The sequence below is a fragment of the Hypomesus transpacificus genome, chromosome 13 (genome assembly GCF_021917145.1).
Source record: "Hypomesus transpacificus isolate Combined female chromosome 13, fHypTra1, whole genome shotgun sequence".
Taxonomy (NCBI): domain Eukaryota; kingdom Metazoa; phylum Chordata; class Actinopteri; order Osmeriformes; family Osmeridae; genus Hypomesus; species Hypomesus transpacificus.
In genome coordinates this window covers 13,670,166-13,695,554 of record NC_061072.1, presented here as the reverse complement: position 1 = coordinate 13,695,554, position 25,389 = coordinate 13,670,166, and the positions used below count along the sequence as shown (strand labels likewise).

General features: G+C 41.7%; 6 protein-coding genes across 8 annotated transcripts; 1 reads left to right on the top strand and 5 right to left on the bottom strand.

Annotated features, from left to right (window-relative positions):
- Nucleotides 1-1,480: 1,480 nt before the first annotated feature.
- zgc:163057 (Hemoglobin subunit alpha-D-like) lies at nucleotides 1,481-3,372 on the top strand. The gene is made up of 3 exons (XM_047032308.1): nucleotides 1,481-1,957; nucleotides 2,665-2,869; nucleotides 3,112-3,372. Exons 1-3 carry the CDS (start codon nucleotides 1,866-1,868, stop codon nucleotides 3,238-3,240), a joined length of 426 nt encoding a protein of 141 aa, XP_046888264.1. The 5' UTR covers nucleotides 1,481-1,865; the 3' UTR covers nucleotides 3,241-3,372.
- Nucleotides 3,373-5,288: 1,916 nt separating this feature from the next.
- Nucleotides 5,289-6,278, bottom strand: LOC124476036 (hemoglobin subunit beta-like). Its single transcript, XM_047033005.1, has 3 exons — nucleotides 6,126-6,278; nucleotides 5,684-5,906; nucleotides 5,289-5,516 (listed from the first exon to the last, which is right to left on the bottom strand). Exons 1-3 carry the CDS (start codon nucleotides 6,215-6,217, stop codon nucleotides 5,388-5,390), a joined length of 444 nt encoding a protein of 147 aa, XP_046888961.1. The 5' UTR covers nucleotides 6,218-6,278; the 3' UTR covers nucleotides 5,289-5,387.
- A 1,194-nt stretch (nucleotides 6,279-7,472) lies between these two features.
- On the bottom strand, nucleotides 7,473-11,367 carry hbae5 (hemoglobin, alpha embryonic 5). Of its 2 annotated transcripts, XM_047032920.1 has the most exons (4): nucleotides 10,770-11,367; nucleotides 8,259-8,476; nucleotides 7,890-8,097; nucleotides 7,473-7,697 (listed from the first exon to the last, which is right to left on the bottom strand). In XM_047032920.1, exons 2-4 carry the CDS (start codon nucleotides 8,351-8,353, stop codon nucleotides 7,569-7,571), a joined length of 432 nt encoding a protein of 143 aa, XP_046888876.1. In that variant the 5' UTR covers nucleotides 8,354-8,476; nucleotides 10,770-11,367; the 3' UTR covers nucleotides 7,473-7,568. The 2 variants fall into 2 exon arrangements, with proteins under 2 accessions (XP_046888876.1, XP_046888877.1); XM_047032921.1 differs by lacking the exon at nucleotides 10,770-11,367 and having other exon boundaries at nucleotides 8,259-8,486.
- Nucleotides 11,368-12,021: 654 nt separating this feature from the next.
- LOC124475993 (hemoglobin subunit beta-1-like) lies at nucleotides 12,022-12,864 on the bottom strand. Its single transcript, XM_047032927.1, has 3 exons — nucleotides 12,716-12,864; nucleotides 12,321-12,543; nucleotides 12,022-12,227 (listed from the first exon to the last, which is right to left on the bottom strand). Exons 1-3 carry the CDS (start codon nucleotides 12,859-12,861, stop codon nucleotides 12,099-12,101), a joined length of 498 nt encoding a protein of 165 aa, XP_046888883.1. The 5' UTR covers nucleotides 12,862-12,864; the 3' UTR covers nucleotides 12,022-12,098.
- A 2,708-nt stretch (nucleotides 12,865-15,572) lies between these two features.
- Nucleotides 15,573-18,386, bottom strand: aqp8a.1 (aquaporin 8a, tandem duplicate 1). 2 transcript variants are annotated; one of them, XM_047032718.1, is made up of 5 exons: nucleotides 17,910-18,386; nucleotides 17,541-17,667; nucleotides 17,075-17,289; nucleotides 16,866-17,000; nucleotides 15,573-16,407 (listed from the first exon to the last, which is right to left on the bottom strand). In XM_047032718.1, the coding sequence occupies exons 1-5, from the start codon at nucleotides 18,182-18,184 to the stop codon at nucleotides 16,365-16,367; spliced, it is 795 nt and encodes a 264-aa protein (XP_046888674.1). In that variant the 5' UTR covers nucleotides 18,185-18,386; the 3' UTR covers nucleotides 15,573-16,364. The 2 variants fall into 2 exon arrangements, with proteins under 2 accessions (XP_046888674.1, XP_046888675.1); XM_047032719.1 differs by lacking the exon at nucleotides 16,866-17,000.
- A 479-nt stretch (nucleotides 18,387-18,865) lies between these two features.
- lcmt1 (leucine carboxyl methyltransferase 1) lies at nucleotides 18,866-25,268 on the bottom strand. Its single transcript, XM_047032717.1, has 11 exons — nucleotides 24,843-25,268; nucleotides 24,626-24,717; nucleotides 24,266-24,387; nucleotides 23,990-24,066; nucleotides 22,660-22,721; nucleotides 22,167-22,269; nucleotides 21,271-21,391; nucleotides 20,898-20,999; nucleotides 20,206-20,297; nucleotides 19,992-20,089; nucleotides 18,866-19,757 (listed from the first exon to the last, which is right to left on the bottom strand). Exons 1-11 carry the CDS (start codon nucleotides 24,926-24,928, stop codon nucleotides 19,735-19,737), a joined length of 978 nt encoding a protein of 325 aa, XP_046888673.1. The 5' UTR covers nucleotides 24,929-25,268; the 3' UTR covers nucleotides 18,866-19,734.
- Nucleotides 25,269-25,389: the final 121 nt, after the last annotated feature.

The window sequence follows — 25,389 nt, the reverse complement described above, 5'->3', positions numbered from 1 at the left end:
AAGGCAACGGGAACAGAAAAGAGGAGGAAGAGATTGTTAACTTGATGAGAGGAAAGATGGAGCTTATTGTCCGTTTCACCGCATACTCAGTGATTAACATCATGTAGCCTACCTTACCCCCACGAAGTGCATCATTACCTCTGCTTCCACGGAGAAATGACTGATACTGATCTGACAAGAAAAGGTTGACAAGTGGTAGAGAGGACCTCATGTTTCCACCCATCCAGTCATTTTAAATCAGTCAACAGAAGTCTTTTTCATTTTTAGAGTCGCATTGAGATCTAACGTGACGCTCCTCTGCTTTCCAACCATAGACATGTGTCTGTTTCCAACGACAAATTGTGACACCTGCTGGACAATGTTCAGAACTCCATCTAGTCAACGGATCTCTGTTACTGAAGTGTAGTGTTGGAACGGGTCGGGCGAGATAGTCCGAGTCGTGTCAGGTGTTTTCGGGTCGTCTCTGGTCTTACTAGTTGTTGTTTTTCACGTACACCCGTCAATACAACAGCGATTGACGACGTGGTCATTTTGTATTTATTTACTGTTGCCAAAACCCTGAGAGAAAGAATTAAACAAATAGCTAATCATTGAGGCGATTACATATACAGTAGCAAGTGTAGGCCTATTTGTTTGGTAGCCTACTTGTTCCAAACTTGTTCTGCGCCTGTGGCTGGTTCAAAAAGGGAATTGAGTGGTACTAGTAGCAAAAGAAAGCATGACTGTGTGTTTGAGGCAGGCCAGTACAGTAACTCGTTAACAGATAAAGTTTATTTTGCTGAGTCATGCTAAGTATATTTTTACTAACATCTGACCTGGGGCAGATACACGTTCAGTAAAGAGGCATGGTCTGAGGGATGACGTGTACGAGGAGGGGCTTCTCTGGCCTCACGGTTCTGTCCCGACCTGACCGCCAGCGTGTGCTGCTGATAAGAGCAGCTGCAGAGGCTTTATCACTCATGGCCCACAGCCCCTCAGACACACCCTGCCCTGATCTCCTCACCCACCCTTCCTTCCCCTCTGTCCCCCCTCAGTTCTGTCAGCTCTTCACTCTCCCTGGTCTAAACAACACCAGTGGACACGTACACACACACACAAACAAATTGCAACCTAGTCAACACTTTACTGTTTGTATACATTCAACGTTAAACGTTATTGCTGTATCAATAGAGTTGAGAAGAACATGTTACCATGCAGTTTAACAGTAAATTCAGACAAGATGCTGAAGGGCATCAGATTGGAAACACATATTATTCTGCTTCCTTGCTCACTGTCTGTGTCCTCCCTTTATTTACACTGTTTTGAATACCTGTTCAAATGTAGGCCTATGTATTCCGCCAAAGTAGCCTATGGAAGACGCTAATTCGGTGCAACGAAAATACACAGGGCAGCGGTAGGCTAGATAGGCTGTTTAATAGTGCACCATAAATCTCCCGTGTCACAGAGAACACACATTTAAACAAACAATTATTCATCCGATCAAGACTATAGGGAAAGTCATAGTATGATGCACATGCACCGCAGAGGATGGTTGTTTACGTGCGCAACTTCTTGTGCGCAACCTACCCACTAACGTGCTTGGTTTCTGCGAAACATGGTTTCTGTGATAACGTTGACGAAGGAAACATCCAGAAGGGAAGAGCACCAACGCTACAAGAAGACACAGACTTTAATCGATTAAGACGACATACAATATTGTATTTAAATTTGTATACGGAATCTGTAGTGGTGTTAGTAGCTTTGAAGCTAAGATGGTTGACTAACACTTTCTAAAAAACTGTACCGTGCGCTTTGAAGATCTGTAAGCAGGTTAAATGCCGTCTGGATATTACACGCGCGTTTAAATAACTTTGGGATAGCTTGCAATGCTCTCAAAGTACGAGAAAGAGTTGATAAGTGAGATATGGGAAAAACTGATTCCTGTGGCATCTGATATTGGAGCAGACGCTCTCTTCAGGTAGGTTAGGTTAGGTAAGCCATTGGTTATGTCACTATTGCCCAAATGTATTTAAAGCTCTGAAGCAACGTTTTTGCTGGAATACCTTTTAATGTATGCAGTGAGGTTCACAATCCTGGTCCTCGGGCCTCCCTCCCTGCCCTGCATGTTTTAGATGTTTCCTTGTTCCAACACACCTGATTCAAATGAATGGTCGTAAGCAGGTTTCTGCATAACTAGATAACGACCCATTCATTGGATTCAGGTGTGTTGGAGCAGGGAAACATCTAAAACATGCAGGGCAGGGAGGCCCGAGGACCAGGATTGGGAACCCCTGCAGTAGCCTATAAATGGCCCGAAAATAGCTGTGTCGCTGTAATAGAAAAGAATAAAGAAAAAAAAGAATAAAAAGAAAACTCTTATTTGGACTACATGGAAATGGATTCTAAATGCAACACGTGTTGAAGTGGAGGTCCTATCATTAGAGTTTAGACTCCTCTTTAATTGCCAAGTTGGTTAAGTCCCCAAATATTCAAAACGGTTTGTAATCAGTAACCATCGTTGGAAGACGGAAGATTCAGGTAGTGTCTCTCCACTAAAAGGAATCGGAGAACATGTGATAAGACTATTGTAGGCCATGGGTAGCAGATTACATGTCAATGTGGAAGGTAAAGGTCACCAAGTTTAAGGAATCGTTTTAACTTTTTATCTTTCGCTGTTGCCTCCAGGATGTTCACGACTTTCCCCGGCAGTAAGACTTACTTCGCGCACCTGAATATCAACCATCGGTCCCCACACCTGCTGTCCCACGGGAAAAAGATAGTGCTGGCCATAGCAGAGGGAGCGCGAGACATCAGCTCGCTAACTGTTACCTTGGCACCTCTTCAGTCCCTTCATGCATACCAACTTCGAATTGACCCAATTAATTTCAAGGTTGTCTTTCAATCATATTTCTTTATGTTATCTCTCTTATCATCGAATTAGCTGTCAAATAAGAGATTTTACAGAAGGGTAGGCCTATATATGTTTGTCTTATTACTAGGGGGATAAACTTTTTACAAAGAGTATATCCCGATTTTTGTTGTTGAAAAAAGGATGTTATAAACACCTACAAAATATATTTGATGAATTATCAGAAAAAAATGGTGTTACTAATCATAGTTCTGTGCCTACAGCTTCTTTCTCACTGTATCCTCGTGACCCTGGCGTGTCACTTGAGGGGAAACTTCACACCAGTGGCGCATGCGGCCATGGACAAGTACCTCTCGGCATTTGCAGCTGTGCTGTCTGAGAAATACAGATAACGGCACCAGCATATGACATGCATGTTCTATTAAATTATTTATAATTTTTTTACTGAATATGTAGCTATTCATTAACGTATTTTTTTCTTTGCCTAATAAACTTTTAACACAAAATGTCAGTACAATTTAATTATTGATCACCTCTATGGGATTATGCCAAGACAAAATCTATAGAGCCCAAACCTGTATACAATACGCTACATAAAACAGGTTCACACTGTTTCATTTTAAATGCTATATTTACACCCCTCGTTTGGACGGGAATGATTTATTCGTATTCTGTGAAGTCAAAAACTACATCATCCCGAAACTACAAGTCAATTATGTTTCATTAATTCATTATTCTCAAGAATGATTTCAGCACACAGACTGGCTGAGCTATCAGTGACACGTATTAGGCAACACAAGCGTTCATTGCCGCTTGAGCATAACCTGGCGCTCTCCATGGTTCTGAAACAGTCAGTAGTGTCACACATGATCCATCCTGTATTGCACGATTTTCTTACTTGGAAGTAAAGGACCCATTTTGTTACCTCACATTGTAAATCGTACTAATAAACACTATTCTACCTATTTGTGGTCACGTAGTGTACAAGAAGGTGTCCTTTACTTCCGGGTAAGAAAATTGTGCAGGGTAGGATGGCTCGTGGCAATGACAACAAATAACTTATATTGACAAAAAACTTGTGCTTCTATACTCTTTGGTGACAAGTAGGCCTTGGCCTCAACACAACGTCACAATTGAGGCCTGTTGGGGATGACTACTCAATTGGAAACCTATTACAGTTTTTCATGATTGCTAAACCACTAAACCCCATTCTCTGAATCAAATGTTCAGTAACCTAAACCCATTTGTCAAATCAGACACTCTTTTGGCAAAACTCTAAACACATTCTCATTCACTAAACACATTTTGCACTGTGATGCACTTGTGCTGCAAAATGGTAAACACAAGTGGCAAACAGTAACCACACAACTACAACACAGTTGTCATCTGTAAAACACAATGACTCAAAATTGTTCACACTTGTTTCTAATGCTGGTTTGGAACAATGTTAGCTTTCACCGTGGTGTCCAAATACAAGAACAGTTCAACATCAACCAACATTTTTTACTGTAAATGTTTGCCCTCCACCATACAGCCCTTTTCTCAATCCAATTGAGTTTTTCTCTGTGTGGCGGTGGAGGGACTATGACCAAAACCCATATACCAGGGTAAATCTCCTACAGGCAATTGAATTGGCCTGTGGTGACACTGGTGTGGAGTGTTTTCAAGGCTGGATCCAGCACACCAGAGGGTTTTTTCTTTGTTGACAGTACTACAGTAAGTTAGAATGGTTACTGTAATATTTTCAAATCAAATCAAATGGACAGTATTTGAATAGCCCTTACAAGCAACGTCATAGAGGGCTTCACATATCTCCATAGAAATTGCCCCTCAGCCAACCTCAAGCTTCAGGGAAGACAATGAAAAACTCACTTGAGGAGGAAAAAAATAAGAAACCTTGGGATGGGCAATTCAGTGAGGGATCCCCTCCTCCAGAGACGGTTGGTGAAAGAGAGGTGCAGAACACAGGCTAAACATAGTCATACAGCAGGGAAGTGTCAATGGGTGTTAAAACACCAAAATCCAGTGTTTCAAAATCCAAAATCAATTTTCTTTATTGCTACAGTAAATGAATTTACTGTTTAAACATAGTACAAACATTGTGTCTAATGCTTGCTCCATAGAGTTTATATATTGATTGGTTGTGTTTATGATCTGAAAGCATAGTTTGATTTTGAGTACAGGTTACATGGTTAAGGAGCAAGTGTTTGATTTTGCCAGAAAAGTCAGAGGTTTTGGAAATGTTTGAAATGTTTTGAAAGAGTTTGAATATTTGGTTTTGTGTTTACAATTTTGAGAAAATGGTTGACTGTTTCAAGAAATGTGTTTTAGCAATCGTGAAAAACTGGTTGAAAAAAAATGAGAGATGTACTTAAGGCATTGTGCGTATAAGCATTCATCACAGACAGCGAGCACCAATAAAGTCACGAAAAACATTTTCTTTTGTTTTAAACGTCGTTTATTTTAAAATTCCTTTTCGTCAGCATCGGGGTCTAGATAGATAGAGGTCTACCCACCGGTGCTGGGCGAGGAGGGGTATTTAATGGTACTGCCTGCCAAGGGCAGACACCACCACAGACAGGAATTTGGCAAAGGCAGCCTGCATGTCGGGGGAAAATTCGTAGCCCATCCGCCCAGCGATAACAACAACCAGGCAATCAGCCAACAGCTAGAACAGAAGATGGATTAAAAGATATGTCAGTCATAATGCAGATGGATGTAACTTATGTGCTGGAACGTAAAGCTGCCCATTACAAGTCATGCAGTAGGCTACCCTGAGCAAGACTAAATTCGCATCTATTATTTGATTATATTTCAGATATCTGTACGGCTCACCCTGAAGTTGTCTGGGTCAACGTGTAGTTTCTCAGAGTGCAGCTCACTTAAGGCGGCATAAGTGTTCTTGATGTCATCCATGTTCTTCAGTGCGCGGTCCAGACCGTGCAGCACCAAGGTGCCGTGAGCAGCAATCATCGGGTTACACATGATGGCCTCCGCATTGTACAGGTTACCAAACCCCCCGAAATAACGCTGGGTCCAGGGATACACGATTAAACACCTAAACAGTGAAGGAATTCAGAATTTTAAACATTGACATGCACGTGCACACAGATAATTATGAAAATCATTGTAACTAGATTAGATGATCGATTATCTTCTCTAAGAATAGACCACTTATAAACCGAGTCAGCCATATTGCTCAAAGGTCAGATTTGGCTGTTGAGATGGTGTGGGAAATCAAGCTCTGGTTAGACGAGCCAGCCCTGCGTGTACCTACCTAGACAGAGCCTCTGGCCCGACGGAGTCGTAGTCGAGCTTGGAGAAGATTGTGTTGATGGCAGCGCGCTCGTCGTCTGTCCACTCGACCATTTTGACAGGTTATACTGTTTCTTGTGCTTTACAGGAAACTGTGTCGGTTGTACATCTGTCTTGGGTTTTTATGGAAGAAAGACGCTCCGCCTCTGTCCAGGAGAATACATCTGGTTGGCTGGCTGACTCCAGGTGTGCCGGTAGAGAACTGATGTTGATGCTGAAGATGATATCCTGAACGTGTGCAGCGATTAGATAACACCTTTTTCCTAGGTCTATAGCCCAATAACAATGATTTAGTTACTGTATAGGTTCTATTGAATTATTATATTAACTGTCAGTGAAGTTTTATGTATTGTTATATTATAATAAATTGTGCATACATGTTTCAATTTAAATTATGGTAGACTAAATGGCAATTTTTTAGAATTTAAACATATGAATGTTATATCTTCTGAATTAAGGTATCAATTTACTTGAACTGGTTTGTATTACTCTTTGAGGAAAGCTGACGTGTACATCTAATCATTAACATTCGTAACTTTGTTATTACTTCAATATAATAACTAATGTACAACTTTACTACTTTTATTACCTAGCATTTAGTTATGAACAATAACTTTTATGTATATATATATGTCGGTATATATAGACTAAATCGTCTAATATTTATCAACAACATTAACAACTTTGTTTTATTATCAACGTAAGTTTTTTTTCCAGAACATTAGTTTAAAAGCTCATGATGTTGAGTTGGATAATTACATTTAAATTCAGTAATTTTTTGGGAATCCATTTAAAAAAATACAATAATTCGTTTATTTGTGCATTATTTTTGGCACAATCTTGAAAAATAATCAACTTCATAAAACGTGTTTAATCCCATTAGTGATGTATTTTAATATACATTTGTGATTTAATTAGGCAAACTAAAGGAAGACTATCTTTTGAAAATTTAATTAGATGTTTTTTTATGGTCTTTCTTTAAAGGTCTATTTTACACTCAGATGCTTTCAGTATACATTTCAATACTTAAAATATGTAAACTCTCTCTTCCATCAAGTAGACTCCTTGTATGATCGGTATATTTAGTCAAGTACGTTATAAGTGGTTTGAACTCTGAATTCTTTGTGCTGTCCAAGCATTTGTCAACATATTGAATTTGGTGACAAATTAGGCTACATGCTAATGTAATTTTAAATTGTCAAACTATTTTTACACACCAACATGAACAAACCTTCATGTTACCTCACCCCGTGTAGTTTATACACAACTATTACCGATTTAATGTTTTCAAAATCACAAAACAAACGTAAGCGTTATTGCACCACTTTTATTTCTCAATGAAGATGAATTTCAAACACGAGAGACACATCTGGCTGGTGCGACATGCACGAACTGTGCCTGTCCTTTAGCGGTATTTCTCAGCCAGGGCCAGGGATAGGAGGGCCATAAACTTGTCCACAGCGACGTGGACTTGGGGGGTGAAATCTTCGGGGAACAGCATGGCCAGCACCACAAGGATGCAGTGGGACAGGATCTAAGGACGGAGACAGAGAGGTATGACTTGGCTGGTAAGTTATGCATTTAGCGACATAAACATTAATTTTGTATATCAGAAAGTGACCTGTTTTCCAGATCCTGTATCATGTTATGTTTATACAGTATGGTTTTGGTGTTGCATCGAGTAACACTTTGTGCTTGGTCTTTTGCTGTCATGTAGGCGTATTACCTTGAAGTTGACAGGATCAATCCTGAGCATAAAGGCGTGCAGCTCGCTAAGGGTAACGAGACCACCGACAATATCGTCGATTTTGCTCACGGCCTCGTAGACGCCACCCATGATAGTGATTCCATGCTTCCTGACTGGGGGAGACCCAGGGCTCAAGTCCTTCCAGTGGGCGAAGTATGACTTGGTCTGAGGGTAGACCACCAGCATCCTAGGGGGGAACCAAAGAAAAAAGCAGTGAGCACGATCAATATAATCAAGTCTATCATCCTCAATAAAAAGCTATGTTGTGTGCATGGCTACTGAATACAGAATCAAACTTAATTCATGCTGCAAAATTTTGAAACCCAGGCATGAAACTAATAGACTTACCTGGAGAGAGACTCAGTCCCGACCTCTTCGGACCTGCTGGACACCTTTGTGAAGAAGTCCTTGACTAAAGTTTTCTCCTTGGCTGACAGGCTCATTTTGGCTGACTTCAGTACCACACAAGCTGCTCAAGAAGTGAACGATGCTTTGGAAGGGACTGGGGTTCTAGAACCTGAGGCCTCCTTTATGTTGCAGGTCCATCCTGCTCCTCCTCCACTGGTCTGTTATTGGCTCAGGAGATAAAGTAAGTAAAATGTAGGTGAAAAAGAGAGAAAGAAAAAAAAAGGGGGGGGGTGCATCAGTTCTTTGAAATGTGGGTGTCGTCCCTCTTATCACGTGTCTAAAAATGGAACAGCTGATCCACCTCGCAGAGTTCAGATATAGATCATATCATCAAGAGCTAATGGGACGAGAAGTAGACCATACTGGTATGAAGTGCTAAGTTATTGGACGTTGTCGTGTGTTACGATCCAAACAGGTTTTTGATGGAGGTTTTTGCGGCACAGCAAATTTTACATGCAATTTTTATGATGATGAAAGTGGACATATATTACTGTAACACTAAGAGCACTCCTAGTGTTAAATTAACACTTTGAAATTTGTTGTGAGATAGTAAAAAGGGGAGGGGAATGGCATTGCCTATATCTGAGAGCTAAAAATAGAACTGACACTCTCCTCAAGTGTAATTTTAAAATGTATTTCGCCTACAAAGAGTTATTAAACATTACTTTCCCACAACTCTCATTAGTGATTCTATTAATTTTAGCCTTTGCCTTTTTATATCAAAGACACTCAAAATGAAGCTCAATAATTGTTTTTCTTTTTCGAATTGGTAGTTCTTAGATGTAACTGGGATATGTTTGAATAAGTCTGATGGTCTCAGCCCTCTCTGACAATGTGTTTGTTATAAATTCCCTGATTTGACCTAACATAGTTCAAAATGTATCAATTCGTTTGAGGTAGCCTATTGTTTAAATGATGGCAAGTCGACTCTAGATTTGGGTTTCCTGTGGGTGCGTGGTGAAAGATAACCGCAGTTTGCCATTCTTATCTCAGTGTCTAAAACTATATATAGGCTCATGTCACAGCTGGTTGTGGAAACCATTGATCTGTGGGAAAATGATCAAGCTTCTGCGTTTCTGAGCAGTATAGGCTGTACTCGGTTGTGTTTTTCTGTGAAATATAAATAATAAACAAACTATTCAATTATTGTTTTGCTACGCAACAAAATCATATTTTGTTCAACATTACTGAAATGACAATTCTGCATCCATTTGCTTCATCAAATGTGTTTGCCTATAGGCTAATAATCAAATAAAACAGTACAAATAAATGTTCTTTAATACAATTCATGCATTTTACAAACAGCAAGGCCAGATGGATATCAGTAACCGATGTGGGCCACACAAAAGAAGTTGAACAAATCTGGATATTCGTGGCAATGTTTTTGTATAGGCTACTGCAGGGATCTTCAGGGGGCTACTGCAGGGGGGGGGGGGGGGTCACATCCCCCTCACTTAAAAAGAGTCGTTTGGACGCCCCCACATTTGCAAACAAAATACTAGTGCATGATTGGTTTACTAGTCCAGCATTCTTTCCATTGCTTCACAATAAAAACCGTTCCACACTTTATCAGTAGGGGCAGTAGGAGGAATACCCACAGCAATAGAAATCCACTCCGCGTTTTCCTGGTTTCCTACACAAACAGCATCACGCACAACCATGCTAATCTGGAGTTTAACATCTTAGTTTTTCTCTGGACTGGAAAAAAAAAGTTAAAAAAAAAACACTATTTCAGAAATGTGTTCCAAATTAAACTATGTTGCTCAACGTTGTAATTTTGGTAATTTGCTGAATTTCATTGCTACATGTTAGTCTGTAATATGAAGGCAAAATTGATTCAACCATTAAAATCATATAATCTGAAATCTTATAGCCTACCCTCAGGATGTTATCTAATGACACAAGAGACACGTCCTTCTCTCCATATTAGTATGCTGCCCATGCATAATAAATTGGGTAAACTATTGGTAAATAGAGTATATGGCTGATACGTTTTTGGGCTGTGCCATTTAGGGAAACTGATGAAGAAAAAACGTGTCCCCCCCACTCTGAAAATGCTGCTGACGCCCATGGACCCCCTACTATATAAATTGCATACAGTTGTGTTTACATTATACTGGGCCTAGTGCCATAAACATAGCTACCCTGTTATTGAATGATTCAATACTAAGCTATTCAAATAAGACACACAATTTTATCTTTAACATGTGTTTTACACGTCAGCAACTGACATGTGTAAAACAAAATGAAAAGAGCATAAAAATGCCATGTAATACGTTCAAGCCTCAGTTTGATATTTCCCGGCATGACCTCACTCTATGGTTGTTATTATTATATGGCAACGACAGTACGAGCGTTCTGATTGGCTAATGGGTAGTCATGCCAGCCACGTATTGACCTCATCGCCGGTCTGCGGTCTGATAAGTATTAGGTGGGTGCGGTTCGACATACCTGCGGCTGCATGAAACGACCGGCGAGAGTAGCCGCTTGCAGTCGGGGAGGGGTTAAAAACGCCTCCTCAAAGTCGGACAAAAAGTCTACCCAGAATTCACTGTTTTATGTCAGCCGCCTGATGTTCTTCTCCTGTGCACTAGCAACTCCGCCCAGGCTGCGAGTTTTTCAGAGGATATCTCGGTCTGTTTTTATGCGTTGACCCAACCAATCCTGTAGGTTGTCAATCAGCCACCATATAGGGAACACCTGTAGAGGGATGTCTCACAAGCACAGACAACAAATAAACAAAAAGAGAGAGTCTGTCCCGCCCCCAAACATATGTTCAATGTGATGGCATTTGCCCCGTTTCAATTCTCCCCTCTGTGGTCGTCCCGAGCACAGTCCTGATACATTCAATGTGTCAATTTTACCCCCTTTACACAGCTACAAATCTTTTCTCTATGTCGTTCATAACTGGACTTTTAAGTTATTTATTTTTTTACACATTCTACCAACTTGTATGCCTATAGAGCTGTTTTCTGGGAAATCAGATGCGTTCTCGGAGAAAACGATTGATAAACGGCCTTTATCTGGCCTGCATTGGAACTGCTCCTCCTGGCTCTCTGCCACGAATGACACTCACCCACCGCTTCAACGGTCTAACGCTGCCTGTGATAGGGACCATGAGCAAACACAGGGGCGAATCTAGGTTCCCACTTTTGGGGGGGCTAAGCCCCTAGATAAACTTATAATTTTTCCTGTGACCCAGCAAAACTAGGGGGGTCTGGGGGCATGTTCCCCCAGAATAAATGTTTGAAAATGTCCTTTTAAATAGTGTCCTCTAGTGGGTTTTAGGAAGAGAAATTGACACATTTAGATTTAAAATATGAGGGCTAACGAATCTTTTGGGGGGCTCCAGCCCCCCTAAAATAGGGCTAGATATGCCCATGAGCAAAGAAATTAGAAATGTCAAGTAAGTTGCTCTTCAACTGCAATAAAAATACATTCCTTAAAAATAATGAAGACCCAATGACTAAACCAAGGACAGCATAGCATTCATCTTGAACTGTTTAAAATTGTTTTGATGTTCATTGGAACGTCGATGGTTCATTCTCTTCATTGGTTGAAGAGTTATGACTTTTTTCAGATATTGTTGACTGTTCCTATGCGATGACAATTAATTGAGCCTAATCAACATTTAAAAAATTAGGTTCAAATAATAAAAACACTGATGTCATGAAGCACATTTTACAAAAAAAGACACAACCTGTTAGGTTTAATACATTTTCAGTTCTTTATTTAAGAGTTTATCATTTAGAAGTATCTGTATCCTGATGCATGTAGGCTCTAGTGGTACTGTCTGCACAGGGCTGACACCACAGACTGCAAGAACTTCTGCCAGTGCCCCTGCACGGTGGCAGTGAAAGCGGGTCCCATCTTAGCGGCAATAACGACGGTAAGGCAGTCTCCCAGAAGCTAGAAGAAAAAACGAGACCGTATTTTTTAAATGTTAGAAATAGAAAATATAAGAAATTTCTATTTCAAAAAGTAGATATGCAATTGTGTTACCCTGAAGTTGTCTGGATCAACATGCAGTTTCTCAGAGTGCATCACACTGAGGGAGGCATAGGCACCCTTGATGTCGTCCATGTTCTTCAGGGCAATATCCAGACCGTGCAGCACCTTGATGCCATGGGCAGCGACTTTTGCGTTCCCGATGATGGCTTCCGCATTGTACAGGTTTCCAAACGTGGCAAAGTAACGCTGGGTCCAAGGGTACACGATCAGACATCTGCGGGAAAAACAGGATTGACGTGAGGTTCTGCTGGACAGTAGCCTAACTGCAATTAAAATGAGTTTATCCTCTGTGCATTCTAAAAAGAAAAGATGGATTAGACTATCTGAGGAACACATTCCTTCAACGTTTCTTCATTCGTTCGTAGGCTAGGCAGTTTTACGGTTACCTTTGCAGAGCCTTGGGCCCGACATCTTCATAGTCCATCTTGGCGAAGATGCCGGTGATGCAAGCGAGCTCTTCTGATGACCACTTACCCATGTTTCCTGATGATTGGTCTCTGGAATATGAATAATAATAAAAATTCTCTAGCATCCCCGCTATTTATGAATCTCCTTCACTCCGCCCATTGACGCATGACATTACTTGATAGTGACGCATATATCAGATAAGTGTTGACTCTGCTTCGATTTGTGGCGGACAATATATGCCATCCACACATTTTTTTTGGAGTTGCAGAATTTAGATATGTATTTTTCTATAGCCTACATTGAAATATAGGCATATCCAACCCATGGGCCCATCGATTGCAGGGCAATTAAATAATTATAGTCAGTTTAAATGAAAGGATGAACTATCAATCAAACGTGCAGAGACGGATAGTTTGTTAGGAACACAGCTCTTTTGCACTCAATTAGCCTACGTCCTGAAATTGGTTAGAGCCCCCATTTAGTCCTGACTGTTTATAGTAGTTACACCCATACACTAATGTATCATAAGAACAAAGTGTCAGAGACAAGAACAATTGTTGTCCTAAAAGGAGCTACCTCCAAGTAGTGTATGCACGGTAATTTGACAAGATCTATCAAAGAAGTAAACAAATGCGCGTGCGTTGATGCTACAAGTTGCATTTGGTCTGTAATTCAGTCGATTTATTCAGTCTGATATTCTACTCTGTTTGGAGTTCAGGCATGTATCTATTAAGAATGTGCCATATAGGCTACTCCAAACATAAAATTACTGTAAGCAACCATCACAGGGTAGATATTATTTCTTGCTTTTTTCTACAGGTAGGCCTACGCTCTTGCACTTCTGATGTTCATGTTGTTTAATTGTAACTTGCTCTTATGGTTCTTCAATTTGGGACTTATTTGTTTTTTCACAATGTATGCTTCATTTTTTGGCTACCCGCAATGTTTGGGGCTATCTCGTTGTTATGATCAGTGACCCATGCACTTTTGTAAAGCTCTGTCTTGGAAGTCGCTTTGGATAAAAGCGTCTGCTAAATGCATAAATGTAAATGTACAGTGAATAATAGATGTACCGTAGGCTATATAATAGCAGACTACATTAGGAGTATAAGTATTAAAAACTGAAGGCTAATTAGCCTTAAGCCGCCTTATGGTCAATAACTAACGATTTATCGTTTGAAATGACACGCATGCTTTATCTCATTGAGCAGTGCCCCCCACCCCGCCCCATTTTTGGCCTTACCGAAGGGCATGTTGGTTAATATCCAAATAACATTCTTGGGCCAACTTGTGAAAATAGTCGTCGTTTTTTCTTTACTTCCATAGGCCAAATAAGCTACTGTAGGCCTATATAGGCTACTGTAAAACAAAAAAGATCTCTTTAAGACTGTTCAAAATACTTTTTCCAAAAATGTTAATGTTAATAACTGGGGTTTTATATTCTCACATAGATAATTTAGATTATTGACATTGTTAACAACTGGACCACTATATCCTATTTAAAGTGAAGGCGAATCCCTCTTCTTTGATATCTACAATTTTTCCACACCACCACAACATGTGAATCCACAAGGGCCGGGTTTCCCAGATTCGTTAAGAAGCTCTAAAGGCCAAGAGCTTCTTAGGAGCGCTCTAGAACGATCTTAGAACGCTCCTAAGAAGCTTTTAGCGTTAAGAGCTTCTTAACGAATCTGGGAAACCCGGCTAGTAACTCTAACATCAACCTGATATGGATCCCCTCTTAATTTCCTCCCATTAAGTGCTATCAGCTGAAACTGATCCAATTTGGCACCACTGACTGGGCGTGCGCTCACAGTGCACAGCACGGTTACAGCATGATAACCATTATCCTTGCACTGAACCTTTGGTAATATCTTTATTCAGAAGAAGTAGAGAAAGATCCAGAACGAACTTCAAGGTGAGGTCGAATCAAGATCATATGTTTGTATTTTTGCTTCAATGTATTCCCTCTATATCTATCCTAAACTATATTATTTTAGATAAAACGAACATGAAAACGAACTACTAAACTAACTTAACCCCCTCCCCCCTTTGTTGTTAGTGTAGTAGAGCATGAAACTTTTGCTTGGATTAAATCCATCCCTAGTGTCTGCAGTCTTTTGACCAGTGTGTTAGCAGCAGCTGGTCTTGTTGAAGCCAGAAGGATAAAGCCAACCTACCCACATTGTGGGACCGTGCTAGTTTAGCCTAGTACCAGGAGGCTAGCAACTTAAAAGTGATATTAACAGGTAAGTAGGCCTATATGATCCCTTGGATAGTAATATGGCTATCCCTGTAATCTTGACCAATGTCAGCAGTCAACTAAGCATGGTTAGTGTCTGTATTAAATTGATGAATTGCTGTGCAGCAACCAACAGGGGGGGACCATTAATTTTCGAAAAATATATTTGGCAAACTCATTCATATTATGATCTATATTATGTTCGTCGCCCAGAAAAGTGAAAAATACATTTCCAAGTTAACCAATGGGCCCTCGAGCCTGCGATACAAGATGATGTCATTTAATTGGCTGAAGTGGCAGAGTCAGAAACACTTCGTGAAACGTGACTTGCAGAAAGAGAGCTGGCAGTAGTCTAACACGATACTACTAAATGAGTCTCGCCCTCTCCGAGAAGTAGCCTATTGCTAAGAAACATTTGGTTTTGGTGCATCCCGTTGCTGTCCAATGCAGCTCTAAAAGATAACAGCATGAAACAATAAACAGCAAATATCATACTGTGTTTTTTAATCGTTGTTTTTCTTTAATGAAAAGTTGAAAACCCTATCCTACATTGCAGAACAATAAGTTAAGTTAAGACGAAGATAGACGTTGCAAAATTTAATTATTTCTCCCGTTAGCAACTTTTGATCAGCTTCATAGTCTTGAGTAGAAGTAAAATTTATTTAAAAAGGGAAATTTACTGTCATAAAATCTGAGCCACAGGCTACACAGCTTCATGTGCACCTTGCGCATGATGAGAGTTGAGGCTATAGGAAACAGATATTGAACAGGTCAATGTCTCCTGTTAAAGTCACAACCAACTCATTATCAACCTTGATGAAGTGTGGAGAGGATTGTGGTCCATCAATTATAATGTATTTGAAGTCATTCTTGTGAACATTACAAACGCCATACTGAAGATTTCTTAAGGTGTGAAACTCGCATATGATCCAATATACAGTGCTTGGCCGGCTACACTTGGCCCAGTTGTTCCATCACTTTAATATAAAAAATCATGATAAACTTTTCCCATCAAGAACATTGAACCTTCTATAATACAAACACTTGGTTGGTACATTGCTGACTGCTGTAAATACATAAACTGAATAATTGATCCTATTCCTTTATTTGGTTTTCTGAACAACAAAATCACACAAATGCTGGTACAGATACATAAATGATGTGCACAAGGCTAAAGATGCACTTTCTGAGAGGAAGAATGAAAATAAAACAGAACGTGTCCAAAGGGACCCTGATTTGATGCACCTGGATTCCTCTTAATTCACAAAAATACAGTTTTACAGTACTTTGTTACTAGTAAATAACACTAATGTATACACAGCAAAAATTTAAAAATTGATATTTATCTAAACACATTGACATTCCATTTGGGTGCTGATGGCCATTTACTTCCATATCACACGGGTCTTCTGGTCACCAAAACCCAACCTGAGAATAAATGGTTGTAAATGATAAAGTGAGTTAGTCACCAGTAGACTATAGTTAAGCTAGTAGGCAACATTTTGTTTATGTCATGTTACAATAACAGAAATACAACAATGCATTTTCAGAAGAATTTTCTGAAAGCCAGGAAAATACTGTTTCAATTCTAACATGTTCAGCCTCAAAATACATGACATTTAAATGAACTTGAGAAGTAAAATATGTGTATTTTTTTAACAGAAGTATGAATTATTTTACTAAATACATTTTAATGTAGTGAACATTGAAATGTTTAGCTATTATAACTATATTTCACTTGAATAATCAACCATGTTCAGCTGAATGTTTCTTTTGGATTTCAGGTCATGAAGCCTTGCCTTGACATCAAATGCACACAGCACCTCTTTAGTAAGGAGACTAAAAGGCAAATCCCATAGGCACCCCCCAGACCAGCAGCTCCATACCTGACCATGCAGACAGTGAGGAGGGCTCCACAGATGGGGCCCACCCAATACACCCAGTGGTGCTCCCAGTGTTTCGCTGCCACTGCGGGTCCGAAGGCCCGGGCTGGGTTCATACATCCCCCAGACACAAACGCACTGGGACAACAGAACATAGACTTTTAACACTTTTGACCTTCAGACTTGTAGTGTTTCTGTGTTCCATGTCTTACCTGGCCAGGATGTTGGCTGTCACAACGAGCCCGATGCAGAGAGGAGCCAACGGAGTCTTTGTTTTGGCGTTGACGACGCCCATACAGACCACCAGGGTCAACAGCAGTGTCATTAGCATCTCTGCCACCGTGGCAGCGCCCACGGCACCGCTGGTCTGCACCACGTCAAACGCCCCACCGGCCGCACTGGAGAAGCTGGCGCTGGGGGACACGGCCTGAGGGGAGGAACACATTTCAGGTTTCGATTAAAAAAGTTGAAGATGTTTTGGGCTTTATTGGATCGTGACAGTTACAGAGAGACAGGAAAGGCATGGGAGAGAGAGAGGGTAGGATATGTAGAAATGGCTTTGAGCCGGAATCAAACCCAGTCCATACACATGTCATACCGTGTACAGGCAGTGCTTAAATATAAACACAGCTGTTGAGTTGTCAATTAAGATTTCAGTAAGCATGGGTGTTTACTTACTTTGGCCAGCGCAGCTCCAACCATGCTGCCTAAAAGCTGAGCCAGAACGTAGGGTGCTAGCAGAGCCAGCTTCATCCCCCCACACAGGGCCACACACAGCGTCACCGCAGGGTTTAAGTGGCCCCCACTGTACTCACACAGGACATTATGTATTCAAGGCAAAACATTACATTGGTAAACAATAAAATTTTAGAACTGTGTTGGTACACTTTCCAAACAAAATCCATCCCCAACTAGCATTGTTTTGTAAAACCTAATTGTTTACTGTTTTACAGAAATATGGTGGATGTAAAGAAATAAATTGACTTTTAAATCTCTCGTAATGAGAGCACATTACAGTGAGACAGTGGGAGGTGTTTGTTTCCTCACCTGATCTCTCCAAACACCACGATCAGCACACCCAGAGCCAGGCCGTGAGCCAGAGCAGGCTGGAGACACCCCGACAGCCCTGCATTGCCGACCACAGACACGCACCCCACAAATACAAACAGAGCTGTGCCCAGCAGCTCCGCCAGGCAAGGCTGGATGTAGCACTCAAACACACCGCTCTCGCTCCTGGGGGCCTCCCTGGCCTTGCCTCCGGACTCCACCACATCGGCCCCGCACACGGTAAAGAGCTCTGACTTTGACTCTGTGACGGACATGTTTGCGTCCTGTTGTTGCCGCTTGTCAGGTCCACCTGCTCTCGTCTCTGGTCTCTGCAGAATGAGTGCACTCTGTGTGTGTGTGTGCGCACTGATAAACTTGAGTGTGTGGGGGGGGGGGGTTGTGTCAGAATACGTTGTGGGAGGATTTCTCCAGATTCCCACCCCTTAAAAGTTGGAATGGCATGGGCTAGAGAATGAGCATCATTGTAAATCTTATGTCATAGACTGCATTAGTGTGATACTGTGGGTACAGACTGAAGGTTGTTAATGGAAACACTGATTTTGCATTACCATTGCTGTTCCACACAACTCAAAACTGCATGATTGTTGGACTGAACACAAAGACTGTATAATAACTGTGTGGGTTTATTTGGATCTGTCTGCGAGTCCCATTTCCCCTGAAGCGAACCCCACCTGTCCAAGGTCATACTGGAGTAATAATCATCAAGGATGTCCCTGGCTCCAACTGAGTCACAGGGGAGCTTGGGTCCGGAAGGAGGACTAAACTAACACTGTTCCTGGTTTCCGTTCCTGTCAGTTCTGGGTCTCCGTCTACACACTGCGCTGGAAGGGCACATACACACAAGGCTGCCATCCAATCACAGTCAGACATTAGATCAGAAGAACAAAAATGGATGTGGTGTAAGGAATTTTTGAAATTAGAAGAAAAGCAGGGGATTCGTTCCCAAAAATTGGATGTTTATTCAGTCACAAGTCATTTGCAGTCATAGTCTTGTTACATGCAACACTGTCAAAACTTGAAATGACATTGACAGTCTAATGGAGGCAAGATGGTTGCAGGCAAATCATTTTTTTTTACTGCTCTATATGCACTACATGGGTAAACTACACCTCTTTTGGGGGGGAAATATATTGAATCAGATGACATTTAGAAGTGCAGTTCAGAAATAAATTGCAGAAATTTGGCTCAAAACTTTGCAACATACAAATCGTGTCACACAGACAAAAAGGATTCCAACATACTTCACCCTCTCACCACAAACGCAGCCAACTCCCTTTTCATTCAACAGTCATTTAAAACCAATGAAATCAGAAAAATTAAATTTTCCCACAAATGACTAGGGTCAGTCCTTTCCAGCATAAACTGTGCTGCACTGAACTTTCAGAAGGAACAACTCGTCTTCTTCAACAAGAACATCCGGCTGGTCTCCAAGGGATGTGCTGAACAAACATAAGCCAGCATGGCAACCGCTGAAGCGAGGGTGTTTCACTACCATAGCGACGGGGGCTCGAACATGATGAGACACTTGACCCCCACCTTCCTGTCAAGTAACATGTCGAAGGGGGGAAGTGACGGACGTCGTCAGCCACGGCGGGTCGTGAGAGCACTTGGAGATGCTTCAATGGAAACATGGCAGTCAGCAGGATTTCTGAATGACTGCGACGGAAGGATGTCTCGATACTTCCTCCTTGAAATGTTCCTTGCTTCTCCTCCTTGACGGTGCTGGTAGTGGAGGGAGAAGGTCTGAATGGAGGGGGGGTCACAGACAGAGAAGCAGGCCAGGCTCCAGCAGGCCAGCTCACGCTCAGAACGCCACGTGAGAAAGTCCTGCGAAAGATCATGGTTGGTCACACTGATAGATCCATTTCTCCTATGTCAAATCGACAGAGAGGTAAGTAACTGTAAAAGGTATCAGATGGGTCGATAGTGAACATACAGTACACGTACCTACCTACACCCCCTCACCTACCGCCCACCTCCTCATCCACACTCACCTAAACCCCATCCCACCCCTTCACCTAAACCTACACCCCTCATCTCATCCACAGCCCATGCCCTCACCCAGGCTGAGCTTGTCCTTGGTGGCCCAGCAGATGCTGTAGTGTTGGAGCAGCTGCTGCAGCAGCTCCTTCTCATCCAGGAACTCCAGACGCTCGATCCTGAATACACACAGAAAAACATCTTAACAGGAGACACAGTTGTACCTCATCACAACCACTAACTCATACATTGGGGGCCTGGGATGGTGGCGGGGGCGGTGTAGCATGGTGGTCACCTGGCCACATCTTCCTGAGGGAGAACACTGTAGACTGTCATCATGTCCAGAGCGTCTGCATGCTCCCAGCCTGTCTTTAGAAAACGATCTTTCTGAAAACACAACCACACACATGGTACTAAGAGACCTGTAAAGTGAAATAAACAATACACTCACTCCGAATAACAACTGAAAGGGATGATTCAGAGTACAATTTCTTAATATTGAGATCTGTTATTCTATAAATTCCTTATGGTAAGATTAATATTATAATTATTACTTAGGATCACTTAGTTAAATAATAAAGTGGTCCATACATATCAGCACACAGCAAGATTCCAAATGCTTATTTAACTCCAGGAGTGTTACTTTGACTTGTTGTGTGTTTACGTGCCTACACAGGCAGTGCAATCAAGGTTCAACCAAGTTAACTGATAGCGGTTCAGTGGTTCAGCACTAAGGCCTTGAGATTGGCTGTGAGAAACCTCCTGAGAACTACAGCTGTTCGAAATGACATCGCGGACTGACGTAGTGTTTTGCCTGTGCCTTTCAGTTCGCAGTGTATGATGACGGTTATACGAGTGTAGGGTCGACGTAAGTGCCTGGTGCCCTCGGTGGTGAGGGCTGTGGTATGGCTGCGGCAATGTTTGTGAATCGTTAGTGGAGGGTTGGTACAGGCGAGGCTGGATCTGTTCCCTGTAGGCGAGCCGTACCTGGGACTCCAGAGACTGGCAAACCTCCACTCCAGCCAGGTTACACTGACGATGCTGCAGATTCTCTACCATCACCTGGCCAAAGCGGTCCATCATGTTGACCTACACAGAGACAGCATGGGAGGGAAAGAAAAAGAGAGAGAGAGAGAGAGAGAAAGAGAGGGGGGGATATGGTAGAGAGAGCAAGAGAGATGATAGAGAGTGAAGGAGAGATGTTAGAAAGAGAATAGAGATTGAGAGAAATAGACAGAAAGAAAAGGGTGTTGTGATCTTCCGTTGATCTACATGAACCGACACGGCAGATTAGCCCCACACGCCCCATGAAGCAGAAGAGGCGAGCAAGCACACAGCTGGACAGAACAGCAGTATTCACCTGTTCATAGTTGATGAACATGGCAGTGTGGAAGGTATCTGCAGCCCAGTGCACCAGCTTGGAAGCCTGCTCTGGAGTCATGTAGACCAGGACACACTCGGACAGGAACAAGGTGGGCAGCCTGGAACATCGCAGCAGAAAACATGGTGTATGGTCATCCCCAAGACGTCACGTTACCAAGAAATAATTCTGTTCAGAGAGGAGCTGTTGATCGACACAATACAGTGACCACATAGCTGTGGTCGTGTAGTCTTTTCAAAATGTGTTTTTCCATTTATGTAAAACATTGTTAAAATGCTCAAGTATTAGCATTTTGTCATTATAGAATGGACAAGTACAAAAGGTACTTTTTTGAAGCCCTCACAGGGAGGAAAGAACAGCGCCACATAGACAATATAAGCCCCTGGACACATAGTCCTTAGTTGACCTGACGCCAGGACGTGAGCAGGCCTCCACACAGACATCAAAGACAACGGCAGCGTCTTTGACGCACAGAGCAAGTGCTAGAAATAAAGCACTCCCACGGGGGCAGGGGGGGGGGGCGGGACTGTCGTCATGAGGAACTGACCACAGGACATTTCACCAAAAATATCCACATCAGGACTGTCCCGTTCCATATCCACAATGCCACCACCAAACATCCTAAAGTTTTACACAATGACTGGGCTACTCATACTGACGATGGACACTCACATGACCACATAGTAAGTTTATGGGGGAAATATTTCCCAAGATACTGGTTTCTGTTATAAACAGATTATGTATTCAACACAAGAAAACATATAACTGACATACTTTTTTGTCATGGAGTCTAGATTGAAAGTGTCACTCATGCTGTTCAATAGCATGTTTTTAATGTTTAACATTGTTATGACAAGAGATAACTGATGACTCACTCTGGGTCCAGTTGGAACTTCTTGAGTTTTTCGTCTAACCCTGAGATGTCCCGGAGGTCTGCCCCGATGATGCAGTATCTGTCTGAGTCAAGGCTGTGGCCATCTGAAGAGTGTACACACACACACAACATCTCAGTTGTCTGGCAGACATGGGTAGAGCAGGAGCAGCCAGTGTGAATGAAGTTCAGATTAATGGTCTGCAACTCTGGTCCTCAGGGTTATATATTTTGGATGTTTCCCTACTCTGACATCGGATTCAAATGACTGGCGTTATCAAGCTTCTGCAGAGCTTGATAATGACCCATTAATTTAAATCAGGTGTTGGAGCGGGGAAACATCTAAAACATACAATGGGCCGAGGGTTGAAGACCTCTTGGTTTAAATGGTATCTTTGATACAAATGGGTAAGGGTTAAACCCACTGGTTTTTCAGGTGAAAGGAAATGAAGTAGCTTCCTCTAGTCCTATCAAGTCTTTCATATTTAGTTGCTTACCTAGTAGTAGTGAGTCAGTGGAGTGGGTCTCGATGAGAGGTTTAGACAGGGGTGGTTTTGTCCTGAGAGAGTAAAAACAGAGATATACATGAACACCTTCAACACTTCCAATTTTCAGTTAAAAATGATGTGAACAGATCAAATTAATCTAATGCCTATTTAATGAATGGATGAAACATAACTGACTTGCAGTCAGCTTACGTTGGTATGTGTAGTAGATATATGGTTTATTCTGTGTGTTTGAAGGTTATTTATTGACACTACTGTTGGTGCCGGTACATTAGTGATGTGTCGTTCGTGAACGATTCGTTCATTTTGAACGAATCCTTATAAGGACTCGGGAGTAACGAGTCCTCTCAACGAGTGATTCGTTCATTTCCCGACTCGGTCTTTCTACGAGTCTTTGGATCATTTTTCACGTGACCTGCATAGGCTCTGTAGCTAGAGGAAACGAACGATTCGTTCCTTTCCCGACTCGGTCTTTCTACGAGTCTTTGGATCATTTTTCACGTGACCTGTATAGGCTGTAGCAAGAGGAAACGAACGATTCGTTCCTTTCCCGACTCGGTCTTTCTACGAGTCTTTGGATCATTTTTCACGTGACCTGCATAGGCTCTGTAGCTAGAGGAAACGAATGATTAGTTCCTTCCCCGACTCGGTCTTTCTACGAGTCTTTGGATCCTTTTTTCACGTGACCCGCATTGTATTTTTTAGTAGAGGAAACAGTTTCCTTATTCCCTTTCGCGTGGCCGCTGTTTTAGTAAGACGTGAATGAATTATATTCGCTCAAGTCATCATACTGACTGGTTTTGTTATTTTCACTTTAAATTTACACTTACAGTTTAGTGCAGTGTAATTGTTTGACGTGATAATTAAATGCTAGTGTGATAATACATGACCAAATCATACAAACTCATGATACATTATTTTAATGCAGGAATTTATTTTGAAATAGTATTTGCTGGTGCACATGTCATGCACTAACCTACAGTGGACGTATAGGGGCTATACGTCCTTTGCAGTGGACGTATAGCCCCCAACCCCCCCCCCCCCCCCCCCCCCCCCCCCCTCCTGAAATGAACAAATGACTCGAAAAAAGATTCGTTCATTTTACTGAACGAGATTCAAAGAACCGAATCAGTAAAAAGAACCGAACTTCCCATCACTACGGTACATATTACAAGTATAGAAATGGATCCAAATGCTCATGCCTATTTCTGACAGGAATGTTTAAAGAAGGGCTCTGTCGCCCTCTACAGGCTATTCTCAGAGACATCAGGATTTGAATGACACAAACAAGCCTACAAACAAGACTAGTCCACTGACTTACTTGATGTTGTGTATTTTCCTGGCAACGATCATGGGAAAGTCAACTTCAAAGTATTTCCTTGGCATTAGGTTTTCATCCTAGGAGACCAAACATAAAGTGTAACATGAAAACACTTCCCACCTTAAGCACCAGAGTGAGAAGGGAGCAGTGTTTGCATAAATTAACTAGCTTATGGTCTCACTGTTGAGCCAGATAAACTGAGCACGAACAACAGTATCCAAAACAACGTCTGTAAATTAATCTAAGGCCATTCAAAGAGATCTCTTTCCTACCGACCTTTAGTCTCCAGAAGGTGGTGTCCAGGCCAGCCCCAAAATTGACAATCTGACAGTCACAATCTGTCTTTCTGAGGAATGCATCCAGCAGGTGGTTCATCCCTTGCACACGGGCATAGTAACCTGGGACATTTTGTACAGGTCATTCTTTAGTAGGTAATAGTTACATACTCGGATAACAGGTGAGTATAAACATGAATTGGTGGTAGTTATTGGGCCATCTTTCTGTATATTTTGTTATGAGCTGACCTGAAAAAAAAGTTTGCAATATTAACAAACAAAATATAGCATCCCGTTACATTTTAACAGACTGGATTAACTGTCAAATTAACTGTTAAAAAACAACACATCAAAGACTGACCTCTGTTAATTTCAGGAGCCTTCCTCTCACCTACTGACCTCACAAAGTACTGGACATAAGGGTCAGTCCAGTAGCCTTTGCTGGTTGCAAATCTGTGAACCAAACGAGGGTGTTAGGATTAAATTATATATACCCAATGAATACACCATCTTCACAACGGGTTGTTGAGGTTCTGGATGATAATAGCTAGTTCAGCTACAACTATATGCTAGGCTACCTTTTACATGTCGTTGCATCGTCACAGGTCGCCCTCACTGCTTCATCCGCAGTGTCGGAGTCTGTGAAAGGCTGTCTTGCTGCCATTTTAAAATGATCAACTTTAGGTAATATATGACAGTAGCTTGCGAAGCCCCATCGACTTCGCGTAGCTAACTAGAGCCTCTAGCTACTGGTGTCTATTATGGAAAGTTGCTGTGTTATTGCAATCACGTTACAGCAAGCTAGTTCAATTGATACTCCGCCTAAAAACGATCCCTTCTTAAACTTTAACCAGCTATATTAGAATATGTTGCGTTACAATAGCTCACTTCTGTACAACAGAATATTCTCAATGCTTGTTGTTGAATTACTGCTAGCTAGCTAGCTAGCACACTTCTCTCTAGTTTGCCCCGCCTGGCTTGCCTTATCCGCTTCCGTGGGAGTGTACATGCGTTCAACGCTCCATTCATTTTTTCACTCCTTTCCATTGGTCAACTCACTACAACACCCAATCGTATCAAAGGAATAATGATAAAGAATTCAGTGTGATCAATGTATATCACAGG

What these genes read in the sequence shown, in the direction of transcription:
- zgc:163057 (XM_047032308.1), top strand. Translation starts at nt 1,866, where the DNA reads ATGCTCTCAAAGTACGAGAAAGAGTTGATAAGTGAGATATGGGAAAAA. An exon ending in GGAGCAGACGCTCTCTTCAG is followed by an intron (nt 1,958 to 2,664) that starts GTAGGTTAGGTT and finishes TGTTGCCTCCAG; the next exon opens with GATGTTCACGACTTTCCCCG. An exon ending in TTGACCCAATTAATTTCAAG is followed by an intron (nt 2,870 to 3,111) that starts GTTGTCTTTCAA and finishes CTGTGCCTACAG; the next exon opens with CTTCTTTCTCACTGTATCCT.
- LOC124476036 (XM_047033005.1), bottom strand. Translation starts at nt 6,217, where the DNA reads ATGGTCGAGTGGACAGACGACGAGCGCGCTGCCATCAACACAATCTTC. An exon ending in GGGCCAGAGGCTCTGTCTAG is followed by an intron (nt 5,907 to 6,125) that starts GTAGGTACACGC and finishes TTCACTGTTTAG; the next exon opens with GTGTTTAATCGTGTATCCCT. An exon ending in TTGACCCAGACAACTTCAGG is followed by an intron (nt 5,517 to 5,683) that starts GTGAGCCGTACA and finishes CTTCTGTTCTAG; the next exon opens with CTGTTGGCTGATTGCCTGGT.
- hbae5 (XM_047032920.1), bottom strand. Translation starts at nt 8,353, where the DNA reads ATGAGCCTGTCAGCCAAGGAGAAAACTTTAGTCAAGGACTTCTTCACA. An exon ending in GGGACTGAGTCTCTCTCCAG is followed by an intron (nt 8,098 to 8,258) that starts GTAAGTCTATTA and finishes GTTCCCCCCTAG; the next exon opens with GATGCTGGTGGTCTACCCTC. An exon ending in TTGATCCTGTCAACTTCAAG is followed by an intron (nt 7,698 to 7,889) that starts GTAATACGCCTA and finishes CTCCGTCCTTAG; the next exon opens with ATCCTGTCCCACTGCATCCT.
- LOC124475993 (XM_047032927.1), bottom strand. Translation starts at nt 12,861, where the DNA reads ATGCTAGAGAATTTTTATTATTATTCATATTCCAGAGACCAATCATCA. An exon ending in GGGCCCAAGGCTCTGCAAAG is followed by an intron (nt 12,544 to 12,715) that starts GTAACCGTAAAA and finishes TTTTTCCCGCAG; the next exon opens with ATGTCTGATCGTGTACCCTT. An exon ending in TTGATCCAGACAACTTCAGG is followed by an intron (nt 12,228 to 12,320) that starts GTAACACAATTG and finishes TTTTTCTTCTAG; the next exon opens with CTTCTGGGAGACTGCCTTAC.
- aqp8a.1 (XM_047032718.1), bottom strand. Translation starts at nt 18,184, where the DNA reads ATGTCCGTCACAGAGTCAAAGTCAGAGCTCTTTACCGTGTGCGGGGCC. An exon ending in ACAGCCAACATCCTGGCCAG is followed by an intron (nt 17,001 to 17,074) that starts GTAAGACATGGA and finishes CTGTTGTCCCAG; the next exon opens with TGCGTTTGTGTCTGGGGGAT. An exon ending in CTCACTGTCTGCATGGTCAG is followed by an intron (nt 16,408 to 16,865) that starts GTATGGAGCTGC and finishes ATTTATTCTCAG; the next exon opens with GTTGGGTTTTGGTGACCAGA.
- lcmt1 (XM_047032717.1), bottom strand. Translation starts at nt 24,928, where the DNA reads ATGGCAGCAAGACAGCCTTTCACAGACTCCGACACTGCGGATGAAGCA. An exon ending in GGCTCCTGAAATTAACAGAG is followed by an intron (nt 24,388 to 24,625) that starts GTCAGTCTTTGA and finishes AAAATGTCCCAG; the next exon opens with GTTACTATGCCCGTGTGCAA. An exon ending in GCCAGTCTCTGGAGTCCCAG is followed by an intron (nt 20,298 to 20,897) that starts GTACGGCTCGCC and finishes TTGTGTTTTCAG; the next exon opens with AAAGATCGTTTTCTAAAGAC.